We start from the raw sequence: 15,917 nt of genomic DNA on the forward strand, positions 1-15,917 counted from the left end.
AAGCAGGAGTCCAAGTTTAATTTACCACAAGACCCTGTACTGACAAATGACTTTAATGATATTTTGCATGGGGTGGTTGTTTTTAGTATGTACTTCCAACCCGTTACTTTGTTTATTAATGCATAGGAGAACAAAAGAGTAGGGGGGAAAAAAGAGAACAAAAATAGTCACACGACTATAGCAAAGGAAGACAGACACTCCATCTGATAACTTCCTCTGTCAGGCATCATTTGATCCACTCAATCTTATCCATTTATCTTGTATTCATTAATTTTCACAAACATGTAAGCAACAAACACTATGAATTAAATCTGATATATTCAGCTTTAATGATGTGTATTCCTTCAGATAAATTCAAGTTTTGGGGCATATTTTAGTTTCAAAACAAACAAGGACTTAAATGATAAAATCAACTTTTTCATAATTCGAGGAGTTTCAAGGCTACCCTTCAAATCAAAGAATTTTCATGGTTTTACCAACCATGTATTTTATATCTCTGAGCAACATGTTATAAAGGTAATTGTCATTAACGACAAATCAAATGACTGCTTTCATAGAAATCGTAAGGTTTTATGGTGAATGATAAACAGTGAAGTATTTCTGCCATAAAATATATAAAGCAAACTAAAGAGAAGAGGTGGATGGGAGTACAGGAAACAAAGCCATTCCAATTTTAATCAGCTGACAAGCACTTTTACTTTTTCTTTTTCCTTCTCATCAGCAGTTTTAAGAGAGACAATATGTGCAGATAATGACTAACGAATTTCGTTAATTAACAGAATGATATAATTATCTGATCCTTGTAATTTAAAATCTGCACTGAAACACACATCAAATTTTAGACACAGAAATCTTTGTAATAAAACTTGTCCATGTAAATAATATATGATTGACATTTCACTGGCATCATGCACAAAGTTCATACAAACATTCATATTCAATGTAATCTCTGTACGCATGGAATAACATTGAACTTCTTTTCCCTGTACAAAAATAAAAAAGGAACACCATGCAGTTGTGTACCATATATACCCGCTAATAAGTCGAGTTCAACTTCAAGTGACAGAGCCAGATCAGCCGCAAAATTATGTGATGGCAGATCAGAGTCTATGATTTTTGTTCTACTTATAACTCCTAACAAATACACAGACCCAGACTGGCTGGCACCTTATGCAACAATTGTGGGTCTTTAAAGTTTGCAATTGGACTCGTCCTTATAAGCAAGTACATATGGTAACTTTATCAATCATATCAGACTTTAATAAATACATGTACCATGGTTTGTGTAGGAGGTAACTGACTTTAATGTGGCATCTGTGATCTAACCATGTGAAATGATTATCGTACTGTATTCTGTCCATTACTTTACAGAATCATCTATTAAAAATCAATTGACAATTTCATTGGGTAAATTAGATTTTAACACTTAAATGATTTCACCGAGGGAATAGTACTGCATTAACTTTCACCTCGCGAAGCTTATCATGGCCATCATGTCAAGCCTGCCCCTAAGGTTTTGGTAAACTGGTGTTATAAACATCAGGATGTTGTTGTTGTTTTGGGTTTAATGCCATTTTGCAGCACATGATAGGCTATACATGGCAGCCAGTATATTTGGCGGAGGAGGAACCAGGGAAAACTATGGTACGAACCACCAACCCAAGGGAAGCAACTGCCAAGCTTTCTCACTTACCCACAACATCTGGATGTATCCACATTCCAATCAGCATCGTTCAATGACCAACTGTACTTGAGACAATGACCCATAAGAACTTAAACACTTAAATAAATCTATGGTGTAGACATATATACATTCAGACAGGGTTGAATGGAGATATGATACATGTATGTCAAAGTGATCAATACGTCAGGTTTCTGCCAAGTCAATGAGAGCAACTAACATTAATGATACGAGTTCATATGAGCAAGGTGACAGCTATCAGTGAATGCCATAATCTACACCAGAATACTAAACTTAGTTACAAACTTCAGCAGCTGAGGTGATTTGTTGCAAGTCCAAGTGAACGTCTCGTGTCTCAATACTTATATATAAGTTTGGTAAATAAATACAGGACAGAAATGCTACCAGCGTCAACCTGCATCCGGATTCGGTAAAGATCGAGTTTGAAGACTACATATATAATTGGTCCTTCTACGATGTAATAACACAGGTTTAGACGAGTTTCACAATCACTGCTTTACAATATGTAATAGATCTTATACATTTTGCCTAGTACATGTACAATATTTAACACATCTTACACATTTTGCCTGGTACATGTACAATATTTAACACATCTTACAAATTTTGCCTGGTAGATGTAAAGTATGTTCCATACATCACAAGTAACACAGTACTCAAGTTATCCAATAAAACATGTGTTTGACTAATGCAGTATATGTTATGAAAAGTCATACCAAACCTGGGGAGACTAAGATTTTGTTTCCTAAATTTTACATTAGGTTTTACACCATTTCAGACCAATGTTAAGCATTGCTTTATGGAAGGAGAAAAAATTGTCTCTCAAGTCAGGTGACTGCTTGATACAGGTTCATAACTTTTACAATGTTGTTGGATAGACCTTCAAAATGTAGTTTTTGCAGGGGACCTTTAACATACTGCTTTTGAAGACAGGTGGTTGCTTAAAAGAGGTAGCTTTTAACACAGACTTTTGCTCAACATTGTAACAACTTTGCTTAGTGTATCACAGAATGTGAAAATTTCAGACATACTCAATTTTAAATGAACAGACTTGTAAATGATTTCTTTTATAGCTTTGAACAAGATTTGAATCTTTGTTACAGATAACTGACTGCGCTCAGCTCCGAGTTCTGCTTGAACGACTGCTCAGCTTAGAGTTCTAGTTGACTGTTCAGCTTGAGTTATAGTTAAGTGGCTGTGCTCAGCTTAATTGTAGTTAACTGAATGTTCTCTGCTCTGAGTTACAGTTGACTGCCCAGCTTTGACTTCTAGTTGACTGACTGTGCTCATCTTTGAGTTATAGTTGACTGTGCTCAACTTTAAGTAAAAGCTGACTGCTCACTTGTATCAAAATATTTTGTTTGCTGGTTTTAACAGCACTCTTAACACATTATTGGCTATATCACAATGAGAAAATTGGAGCCAAGTGCCTATCCCAGAGACACAGCGGCAGCTGACCCAAGCTGGCTGGGTTGGTCTTGAACCTGCATCCCTTTGATTAAGAGATCAATACTCTGCCAACTGAACTACTGCAGCTCCCTCATGAGGCAACGTCAGTCATTAAGTTAAGCATGGGTCATTAAGTTAAACATGGGTCATTCAGCTAAAACATGGGTCATTAAGTTAAACTGAGTTTCAGCATGGAAATTTATATCAACCATCATCTAAGTCTTTTAAAATGTTACTTTTGATTGTCAGAGAGTGGAAATTTGGTTCAAACCAATGCTAAGCATGGTAAAGTTTCCAGGCAAGGAAACATCTCATTTAAATGACTAGACTTGACCAATGAAAACTTGACTTCAGTCATTGTAATGCACAATTTATATTACAAACAAACACAATTAAATTATTATATATGTGGTTTGCCAAGTAGCTACACCCTGTAACATTAAAACACCACATACATCAAGTCATAGACGATATTACATTAATTATGTAACCATAAGTGTTACATCCCATTAATTAGGCAGAACCTCCAATTCTGGCAGCAGTAAGTTCTTAGAATACAACTTAAGATATATAATTCAAAATATGGGCTCCATCATGTTCTCTGTGAGCTAAGATTAAGGCAAAGTGCTTTGACTTTCAAGGGAAAACAATTAAAACTAAAAATGCATTCAAATGAATTCAGTTGCATTTGGTTATCTGCAGATAACAATTACAAATTTTGCAATTCGTTACCACAACACTGCTGTTGATAATATTTAGGAACTATGCAGTGAAATTACTTAACAAGTAAATCAAAAAGTACCAATGAAACGAGTGCCCCACCATAATGGTTGTAAAAACTACCAGTATTTAACTATTCACAAATTGGACAGGCAAGGGTAACACTATATGACCACATCTGTGTTCAGGAATAAAAATCAACCCTGTAGCTACATATATATAATTACACAACATACAATTTAATCAGTGGATAACAAAAGGATCAACCAAAAGTCTCACTGTTCTTTTAATTCACTGGATCCAACATCAATCAACTTCTTTCCGAGATCTATCCAATTTATTTGGTTGTTCCCATTTTCTATTCACTTTAATGACTTTAAAATAATTCACTCTTATGGGGCATCCATTTTATTGGATCTTGTGACATGGCTGTCAGAAAGCATTGACGTTAAGACCCCCAAGAAAAATTATCCGTGAAGACAAAAAAAAAAAAAAACTTTTCCATCTGATGCACATTTATAAACTAAGTAAATTTGCATCTGTTTCATAATAGGAAAATTTACATGCCTGGAGTCCAAAGGCAAACAGAATCCCACATCTGTGTCATCATATGACATTCTAAGGGCAAGCAGGATGCCACATTTTAGTCATTATATGACAGTCTAAGGGCAAGCAGGATGCCACATTTTAGTCATTATATGACAGTCATCATATGACAGTCTAAGGGCAAGCAGGATGCCACATTTTAGTCATTATATGACAGTCTAAGGGCAAGCAGGATGCCACATTTTAGTCATTATATGACAGTCTAAGGGCAAGCAGGATGCCACATTTTAGTCATTATATGATAAAGCTTGTCCCAGGAAAAAAAGAATGCTGCATCTGTCATCATGTGACAAATCTTGTGCTTGAAGGGAATATCAACTTACAAAAGTATCCAAGAATATGTTTCTGACCGTAAAGGAACAGAGATAATTACATGGTTATTTATCAAAAGTTCAAATGAAACCCTGTGTTGGCAACAGCTACTTAAAGTTGCATGACTTCATGTCCCATGTAAAAAAAGTTCAAACAGTTGGTCACCACTTAATACTATTAATGTGGACGTTTTCTGTACCTGTGATACATCCACTGTACTTTAACTCGAGCTAATTTTAAAATCTGCAACTGTTGTTTTTACCAATCAAAATAAAAAGAGACCCATGGCTCTCTGAATGAACACACCCTGAATACTCTGCCCTTCAGATCATGATATATATAGATATTACATCAACCTGACACATGGATCTGGGTCATGATGGGAGGGCTTGTTAGTTGAGAGTGGTGGTTGTAATTGTTATGTGGAATCTTTAGTGGTAGGCAGGCCATGCGTGGAGGGGGATATGTTTTACATGGAATTCTGGATAACACAAAGTATGCCTAGCGGATCCTCCACTACCAATCTTTTCTGTTATGGCTCACACTCGTATATGAATTGATGGCACAGCTTCAGACACACAAAACTCCCTCGATTCCATACTGAACATGCAGAAAATGTAATACTGTTTCATGTTAGCTGTTATCAAAATGTAATTTAGGTTTCAGCTCTCTTGAACAACATCAAAAGTATAAGTATATACTGTTTAAAGACACTGGAAATGCTTATGATCAGCAAATCGGCTTTTCTGATCAGTGAGTAGGATAGTGATTGAGTAGTAACTGGGTTAAATCAGGACCTGGATGAAAGCATTAAGTGAAATGGAATGAAATTTTTTGAAGTGAACAAACTCAAACATAAATGTTGCTCGAAAACATTGTAAGGCATACACAGTTTTTGTACTGATTACTGGTTTACTTCAGGACCTGCAAAAACCATAGCTTATAATGAAATAAAAAACCAGAACAATGTTTCAGAAGACAAGGTCACATGTCAATTTAAAATTTCTTTTTATTTAAAGTATAGCACTTTCAGTGTGGTGTCAAAATAACAGCAAACAACATGGCTCTTTGAGGCAAGTCGAATTTGACTAAGGTCAAGTGATTTTTTTAAATCCACTTTCCCTTGGAATCTGTCTGAAAAAAAAGAATTCTTTGAGCACTGGGTGCCATCAGCCAGGATTTGCCTTGGCATAGGTTACAATCTGATCTTGAAATTTGTTTGACCAGGTCTGTTGCAACAGTTACTTAAATTTGCATGAGTTTATGTCCCATTTATAAGCACAAAAAAATGTTCCTTCTGATCAAATTAATTGCCAGACTTACTTTTATAATGATACAATAAAATAACCACAAAACTTGAGCAATATACCACCCACTTCATTTTAGTAGTTTCAATTCAATGTTACAACAGATTTCTTGTAATACAATAAAACTTGAGGGAACTGGTCCATAGCAACAAAACTGTCTCTGTGCAATAATTGAAGGAAAGCTCATAACTTCAAAATTAGAACTCACATACACGGATTATATCAATATCACTGGGCCTGTATCTAAATAAACATGTAAGACTTGGAATCTGTCAATCACACTGAAATTGCATACTGCATCTAGAGAAAAACAATATTATCAACCTGAAATTCTTGCATTTTGATCTCTGTTTGAGATGTTTGAGAACAGTTTTATAAAAATCAAAATAGTTTTTATTTTATCATAAGTTGAGCCTTTGCACATTAAAATGTTAATAATAATTTGGTTTGTGGGGATTAACACCATTTTTCAGCACACAATTGGCTGTACATTGTGGACAGTAAATCTGTACTGAAGGAAGAACCAGGGAAGAACCATGACCCACAGGGAGCATCTGGCAACTTTTCTCATATACCTATGGTGGTCAAACCAAGACCACTCAGTCACCCAGGGCCCCTCTCAAGTGATCAAGAGGTGATACTGTGACATGATGTGAATCACTTATACTAATCATCAACTGATAGTCTTCCCATTAGTCAAAGCTCATGAGACACGGAGGTACTAATATAACATCATGTAAGTCACTTATACTGGTCATCAATTGATAGTCTTCCCATTAGTCAAAGCTCATGAGACAGGGTAACTACTGTAACATGATGTAACTCATTTATACTGGTCATCATTTGACAGTCTTCTCATTGGTCAAAGCTCATGAGATGGGCAGGTGCTAAGTAATGTGGATTGACACAGCGGAACTATCAACTGTAAAAGTACAACATGCATAGAATGCCCATAATAGTGCAATTTTAATGTTACAATTTGCAACATATAAAGCTTTATTCACATAATTTCAAAGTCCTAGCAATGCTACTGCTGCTTCTATTAATTTCTCTTTCAGGTTTAGTATTAGTTTAATTAAGCAATAATTACACTGCAAGAAGGTTGACATTCTGCACAAGTATACAGCACCAACCCAAAAGTGCCATCCCATAATACATCATCAAATCGGGGTCGCCTCTCTCATTCCACTGAAGTTCAAGCATCAAATCCGGGTTGCCAATCTCCATTCAAACCGAGTCCAAGCAAACGTCCACATCAACATAGATCTGCTGGAACCACATGTAACAGCAGGTATTATGCCTAAGCAATTCCCTATATATGTATTTTCACAGACACAAAATGTAGCAAAGTTCACTTTTAATTTTATAAAGTTATATTTTAGCAACTGCAGATATGGGGGTGGAGTGGAGTTATAATATAAAAGTGACAAATATTGATGGGATTTATTTTTGCAATCTCATTCCAGGACCACAAAATAATTAAAATTTAATGATCAATATACCTACTTATATGATAAGTAAATTATGATATTCATGAGCTGTCATTTTTCAGATTTGATGACATTTCATATCCAGAGAAACGTGAAAACTACGAATTGTATTTGCTGGGTACCAATATTCACTGGGTATACAAACCACAAACCAAATAACTAATACGATATAAAACCATTTTTGACAGATAATATCCGGTATTACCAAAACAAGTTTTTTTAGAGCAAGATAATGAAGTATTACACCAAGAAAATTAAATTAAATTTGTGAAGAAATGAAGTCTCAAATTCAGGGATGTACCAAGATTCATCTGAACGGCTTTTGGTCTGACCGCAGTTACTTTGATATAATATTATTCTAAACTTAAATAAACGAATTGTGTGTGAATTATATCAAAAATCACTTTCTCATCCATCATCCCTCTTTTTTCTACAATAAACCTCATCAAGTTGAGATGATGAATCGATAAATGTTCGGACATTTCATTCACAACAAGAAAACATTTTCAACTGCAAAATCACATGATATTCGAAGTGTTTAAAATCAAGATTTATGGCATATCAGAGATCTGACATGCAGCAAAAGAATTTTAAGCTTTGGTGACCTCTGCGTTCCCGGTTTTTAGTAGCCTCTCAGACAAAGCCTGTCAAGCAGAGTTATTGTTACTAACAATATGTCCCCAGGATTTGTTAAGAAGAGTGTCATTATTAACAATATGTTTGCAGAGTGTGCTTGGCTGGGTTATGACAAATATAATCTGAATGATGTTTAGCACGAACAGAAATATATATTTGATCGGTGAATCAAAAGGTCAAGAAGAGTCAGTTGCTCATTAGATCTTTTTTTTTTTTTAAGTAGATTTTGATTTTAAGCAGATTGATATTTAAGTTTATTTAATGCTACATCAATCTTGCCTTTGTTGTGCAGTCATGTTTATCTTGCACAACTACACTTACCTAGTTATGGTCATTTTACACATCAATACTTGTCTGCCTTGGTATGTGAAGCAACAAACAGAATATAGAACCTGACCTGCCATATCACAACAAGCCAAAAGATCAGTAAAAAACCGGTTTGGGTTTGTATGGTACAGTATTACTCTGAAAGTTACCTTGTGCCTAGGCAAGTAGATTATATTGCCTTGCACTTGGCAAGTAGATTAAATTTCATGGATTCACCATATTAACCAATCTGGCTGATTTGATTGTGGGGAAACGCTCTCACATCCATTTGGTAAGAAGTGCAATTCTTCAATCAGTGACCCTACTGATGTAAATAGCACAGAGCCAGGTCTGCCAGCATAATATGAGATCAAAGACCTGGACATGTCATTCAGTTTTGTTTGAATTACTGTTAATTCTCTATTTTTTGTTATGTACCCATTTTAGTGAATTTTGTGGTTAATAAAAACCACAAACTTTAAAACCCAATGAACAACTTTTCCTGTCAGGGCAACCACTGGGCTCCCTCCCTTAATACACAAATTTAATATTGCTGAAGAGGTCAGTTTTGCTAAATTTTGAAGACAAACAAGTTCAAAGTAGCACAGATTAACATAATATAAATGACGACTGACAGAACGGATGGACAGACAGCAAATGTAATCTGTTAGTGATGTGTACATCAAAACGCAAAATTCCTCTCATAAATTAGGGTGTAATTAAAATAATAACATTCTTCTTGTCCATATGGTTTTGATGAAATAATGCACATTTTATGCATCACAGCTGGTACCACAGAATAACAACAAGCTTCTCAGCTTTGTTTAAAGTCTTTTGAAACACAGCATCTAAATAGACTCTAATCCCTCTGAAGGTTGGCAGGCAGCACAATGAAAATACTGTAAAACAATAGGATCTGTGACCTCAGGCCAGATAGCTATATGTGTCTTTTTGTCCTTCCACTCTCTCTAAGTAGTCCTTTTCTATCAAAATGTCTATACATTTCTGAAAAAGTGAAAAGTGCATGATTAGTATAAGTTTACCAACATTTGCACAATGCATGAAACTAGATAACAAGTATTCCAACACTGCTCACCATTACAGAACTGGCAGAAATAAAAAAAAAACTAAATCATATTTTATTGTTGACATTTTTTCTTCTTCTTACTAGACTAAATATTAGTTCAGAATTAGCACTTAAATAACTTGCATGCACAGAAAAAACATCTAAAGCCTGTTCTATTTTAAATATACACTGTTCCCATGGCTAACAAATTTTAAACAGACACTGTTTACACTGGTAAGGCAGTTTTGAAAAATATTTGTCAGGGTACTCTGATTGTTCACAGCCTTCATTTTAAAACAATACAAAATTCTAAATTGCATGTACGAGTGACTACTCCACATTAAAAGTGTCTTCCCTGGGTCCCAGGTATGCATTACCAGAACCAACCTAAGTTACACACTAGTCCAGCTCTCTCAGAATGGGAAGAATTCAGGCAATGGGTTTAATGATAATAAGAATTTGAAGTTTTGGGTAATAGATTTCTTGATGCCAAGAATGTCTCCATTATAGCCATGATATTTGTGAAGTACTGTAGCCAAGAGGAACCACCAACACAAGTCCTGCATTTTTTGCTGACAAGAACTGCATTGGCATACAGAGAATGATAAAGGGATTTATCAACCCCAACCATGTTAAGGTATGTAAGTCATTCTTCTAGGGCCGAGACATAATTCTATATACCATAATCTAAAGTCAATCATCACATGGTCTTTTGTGTGGCTTTGTTGTTATTGTTATAGGGTTTAACGCCATTTTTCAGCACAAGATAGGCCTATACATGGCGGCCAGTATTAATGGTGGAGGAAGAACTGGGAAAACCCCGGAAAGAACCGCCGACCCACGAGAAGCTACCGGCAAGCTTCCTCACATATCCACATTTGCCGAGCCTGAGACTCGAACCCACGCAGACAGAGGTGAGATGGCAGTGATCCGTGACGGACAGCGCTTTAGACCACTCGGCCACTCAGGGCCCCTTGTGTGGCTTTTACTGCATTCATATAATTCATACATTTCATTGTGTTTGACGAGTATACCAAATAAAAACTGCAGAGCAAAACATAAGCTTGTAGTTTAAAATGTCTAGTATGAGATGACTGAAAGAGAAAATAAACAAAAAATGTTCATCAAAACAAATTAAATTCCCCCCCGCCCACATTTTTAGTAATAAAGTTTTCATTAAAAATTATAATAAACATAAAGAAAAAATGTGGCAGACAGACAAACAAAAATATTCCATCCCTTGTAAGAAATACATGCTACATAATCTGTACAGGGCACCTGTGCTGAGCCAACAATCATCCAAGTCTCTGATATCATTCTATACGACATAATACACAAAGTGACATCTAAGATTTGGACTAAGCCATCAAGTGTGCTGGTGGAATCTCATATCACCTTCATTTGCACACACGTCAGGGTGATAAAATGTTTTAGTAAACACATCTTCTGGTGATTAAACCAATCAAAACAAAGCAAAATGAGAAGAGTAGCAGTGACCTTGGAAATGAAGGTCAATCTTACCTTAATAATTTGCACTCTAGGTTTAAAGCGGGCCGAAAGCTGGTTCAGAACTTCCATGATCAGTTGCTGGTGTTTTAGCATTTTTCTCATCTTCATTATCCTTACAATTGCAGCCTTGAAAGGGAGATAATACAAACTGGATTAACTAGATGACCCCATCTTACTGATATTGTATGAACGCCATATGCATCGGCTAGGGATGAGAATGCAAAAAACAAACCATGTCCAATAATTAAATAAGAAAGCATTCATGATAATTAAATAATAAAGTATTCTTGATTGCAAAGACAAAATCCGACATTTGATTTGTACTTTCCACAGTGTTTAACACTATATCGAAAGATTGGAAAGGTAAGTAACTCTTTATAGTGTTTAATCTGGCTGCTTCAAGGCATGAACCAGATTCTGGAATTCCAGAAGTATCTTGCAAATTATCAGACCGCATTTACAAAAAAAAGTTAAATTTGATATACATTTCTGACAAATTTCAATCAAAAAGAATACTATTAAAAATTCTGACTGCTTTAAAGCAAATCAGACCAAGAAAAAGCACACAAAAATGGAATGTTGCACTTGTAACTTGCAAAATATTTAAGAAAATACATTTTCCTGCATATTATTTCCATGCATATTAAACTGTAAATTTGTTTATTTACTGGGTATCAGTAGTCACAGCTGTTTAAACAAAATTACATTTTTAGCAATTGTTGAAGTCTGTAATTTTTCTTTAAGTTAGATCAATTCTAAGTAAGGCAATCTATATTTATTCCTTAAGTTAGACCAATCTCAGTAAGGCAATCTATTCTTTTTTTTTTTTAAGTTGGACAATTCATAGTAAGCCAGTCTATATATTCCCTCAAGTTTGATGAATTGTCAGTAAAGTGTAAAGAAATACAGATTACTGGCGTTGATTTGGGGAAAAAAGTTTCAAAAGTTTCCACGTGTGATGTAATGCAGCAAAGGCAACATTATGTTCAATTAAAAAGTTTCCATGTGATGCAACAAAGGCAACATTATGTTTGATGAAAAGGTTTCCATGTGTGGTTTGATGCAGTAAATGCAACATAATGTTCAATGAAAAAGTGCGCACACTTTCAGCCTTCATATTTCCCACTTTTCTGAAACTGCAGATCCAAATCACATAGATGTCATTGTTTCCTTGCTAGATCCCTGAACATGATAAAATTTTTTTTTAAAAAGATTCACATGGCAACATCAATCATCACTCCTGCCAAAAGTAAAATTCAAAAGGACATTACTTTATATCCAATAAATGTAATTATTGCCCTTCTCTAAGCAATGGCCCCATTATGTCCAATAAATGTAATTATTGCCTTTCTCTATGCATGGTCACATTATGCCCATTAAATGTAATTATTGTCTTTCTATAAGCATGGCCACATTATGTCCATTAAATGTAATTATTGTCTTTCTATAAGCATGGCCACATTATGTCCATTAAATGTAATTATTGTCTTTCTATAAGCATGGTCACACTATGTCCAATAAATGTAATTGTTGTCTTTCCATAAGCATGGTCACACTATGTCCAATAAATGTAATTGTTGTCTTTGCATGGCCAATAAATTTAATTGCAGTCTTTCCCTTAGCCTGACCACATTTTGTCCAATAAATGTAATTACTGCCTTTCCATAAGCATGACCAAATTATGCACAATTTATGTGATGTGATGTGATTTGGATTTTTAACATAGCTTTAACAATTTTTCAGTCATATTGCTATGATGTCTGCAATGTGGCAGTTTATAGTGATGTCTAGCACTGGGGCATCATGCCGCAGACACATAGCATGATGTCCCACCCAGTCACATTATCCTGACACCAGGCCGACCAGTCCTAACACTGACCTCTTAATGCTGAGTGCCAAGCGAGGCAGCTGTTAGTACCATTTTTGTAAGTCTTTGGTATGACAGGGAGTGAACCCACGACCTCCTGCATACGAGGTGGACGCTCTAACCACTAGGCCACCAGAGTGGTTGTACAATTTATGTAACTACTGCCTTTCTCAAAGCATGGCCACATTATGTCCAATAAATGTAATTCTTGCCCTTCTCTAAGGATGGCCACATTATGTCCAATAAATGTAATTCTTGCCTTTCTATACGCATGGTCACATTATGTCCAATAAATGTAATTCTTGCCTTTCCATAAGCATGGTCACATTATGTCTAATAAATGTAATTATTGCCCTTCTCTACGGATGGCCACATTATGTCCAATAAATGTAATTCTTGCCTTTCCATAAGCATGGCCATATTATATCCAATAAATGTAGCTGTTTTCTTCCATAAGCATTGACCCATTAGGTCAAACAAATGTAATTATTGCCTTTCTCTAAGCATGGCTACATCGTCCAACAAATGTAATTGTCTCTCCATCAGCATGGTCACATTATGTCCAAAAAAATTAATTGTAGTCTTTCCCTTAGCATGGCCATATAATGTCCAAGAAATGTAATTACTGCCTTTCTCTAAGCATGACCACATTATGTCCAATAAATGAAATTATTTTCTTTCTCTAAGCATGGCCACTTTATGTCCAATAAATGTAAGTACTGCCTTTCTCTAAGCATGGCCACTTTATGTCCAATAAATGTAATCATCTTTCCATAAGCATGGCCACATTATGTCCAAACAATGTAATTACTGCCTTTCTCTACGTATGGCAACATTATGTCCAATGAATGAAATTATTTTCCTTCCCTAAGCATGACCACATTATGTCCAATAATAGTATTTATTACCTTTCCATAAGCATGGCCACATTATGTCCAAACAATGTAATTATTGCCTTTCTCTATGCATGGCCACATTATGTCCAAACAATGTAATTGTTGTCTTTCCATAAGCATGGCCACACTGTCCAATAAATACAATTACTGCCTTTCTCTAAGCATGGCCACATTATGTCCAATAAATGATTACAATTATTACAATTATTATGCTGTCTTTCTCTAATAATGGCCAAGTATCTGATTCTTGTATTATAATTAAGTACAGATTGTGTGGACTTTTCAAGAGGGTGATTGTTCCCTGCACCTTGGTATTTTTGTTTCCTGGTAAAAATTCCAGACTATGCATTCTGGTGTCTCACACAGAGTTGGATTAATGCATCTGAGCCACACTCTGCAAATTAGCCTGGTTCTCTATCCAACCCCAATTTGCAAAATTAGCCTGGTTCTCTATCCAACCCCACTATGCAAATTAGCCTGGTTCTCTATCCAACCCCAATATGCAAATTAGCCTGGTTCTCTATCTAACCCCACCAAGTCTAAGACCTAGATCTATACTAAACCCAGACAAGCCAAACTCTAGACCTGGCTGAACAATCATGTTTTAACACCTTTTGCTGCTGCTATGACCATGATTTCTATAATAATTTTTCTGGTAACTCTTATGATAAAATTATAAGAGATGGTAGTCTGAATATCCCTTTGAGGAAGGAGGGGTCCTATTTTTGTCAAATTACTTTTTTGGTGTGGTAGGTTTTTGTCAAAGATAATTACTTATTTGGTGGGGTGGGTTCAGTTAATTTGTGTTAAGTAGTAACCTCAAAATCCTAAAACTCGGGCACCCAGTGCATGCTATGAAATTACGTTAATACCAGAACGTGAAATCTTTTTCAGTTTTTCCAAACTGCTAATGATTTTGTTGTAATTTGCAATAAAAGTTATTTCATGACAGTCAAGTCACCTGGTAGACCTTCTTTACAATATTAATTATATCTCTTGTATCACTTCAAGTGGGAAGAATAACATGTTCAGAGACATGCAAACCTGATGTATAAAATATGTGTTCAAACCTCCTGGACTAAAGCTTATAATCATCTTTTTAGAGATTGTCAATATTGAAAATAGAAGTAATTTATGCAGAAAAGTGAAATACGTTTATTTACAATTATTCCCCCATGAGATTATAATTTGACTATTCAAAAACTAATTATTCCACATTCCACCTTCTTACTCTTTACATACTTACTCTTGTTTATATTTCCGGGATCCTTGGGTAACTTGTGCCCTTGCTTATGCTGTGGTCTTTGTTTTTGGACCACTTTGCATGTAAATTATCAAAAGAGCAGTTAAGTTTTGATAATCATTCATACTTTTGTTGTTGGTGTTGTTGTGGGGTTTAACGCCATTTTTCAACACAAGATAGGCTATACCTGGCGGCCAGTAAACATGGTGGAGGAAGAACCCAGGAAACCCCGGAAAGAACCACCAACTCACAACAAGCTACAGGTAAGCTTTTTCACATACCCATATTGGCTGAATACGAGGCTTGAACCCAGGCAGACAGGTGAGATGACAGTGATCCGTAACAGTGATTGCTTTAGACCACTTGGCCCCCTTCATTATTTTGTATTTTATTAATAATACTAGGAAAACTTATTCCAAATTGAGACATTTGTTTCCCCAAAATGATTAAGCTAGGCTCTTCTTTCAGTCACAACTATCCTCCCAGTCAGATTAAATTATCCTTGATTTCTATCAGGATTCATACAGGCTATCCTACCAGTAACATTAAATTATCGTTTCGTATAATGATTGGTTCAGTCTATCCTCCTGTAATATTAAATTAGCCTTGCTTGACCATAATGATTCATACAGGCTATCCTATCAGTAACATTAAATTATCATTGTTCCTCCATAATTATTGGTTCAGTCCATCCTCCTGTAACATTAAATTAGCCTTGCTTGACCATAATGATTCATCCAAGTTATCCCCTCACTATTATTAAATTATCCTTGTTCCCCCACAATCACTGACTGATCTGGTTTATAAT

The 15,917-nt window shown here is 35.5% G+C and overlaps 1 protein-coding gene across 2 annotated transcripts in view; it reads right to left on the bottom strand.

Annotated features, from left to right (window-relative positions):
- Nucleotides 1-665: 665 nt before the first annotated feature.
- Nucleotides 666-15,917, bottom strand: part of LOC149771193 (cullin-1-like) — an 87,986-nt gene continuing 72,734 nt past the window's right edge. For both annotated transcript variants that reach the window (XM_089948746.1, XM_089948745.1), the window contains exons 19-20: nt 11,116-11,229; nt 666-9,533 (exon numbers count right to left, since the gene is read on the bottom strand). In XM_089948746.1, coding sequence (XP_089804872.1) covers nt 9,453-9,533; nt 11,116-11,229 — 195 coding nt within the window. In that variant the 3' untranslated portion in view covers nt 666-9,452. The remainder of the gene's footprint in view (nt 9,534-11,115; nt 11,230-15,917) is intronic.

This window comes from Sinohyriopsis cumingii, unplaced genomic scaffold (genome assembly GCF_028554795.1).
Source record: "Sinohyriopsis cumingii isolate HCF-2022 unplaced genomic scaffold, ASM2855479v2 utg002062l, whole genome shotgun sequence".
Lineage (NCBI taxonomy): Eukaryota > Metazoa > Mollusca > Bivalvia > Unionida > Unionidae > Sinohyriopsis > Sinohyriopsis cumingii.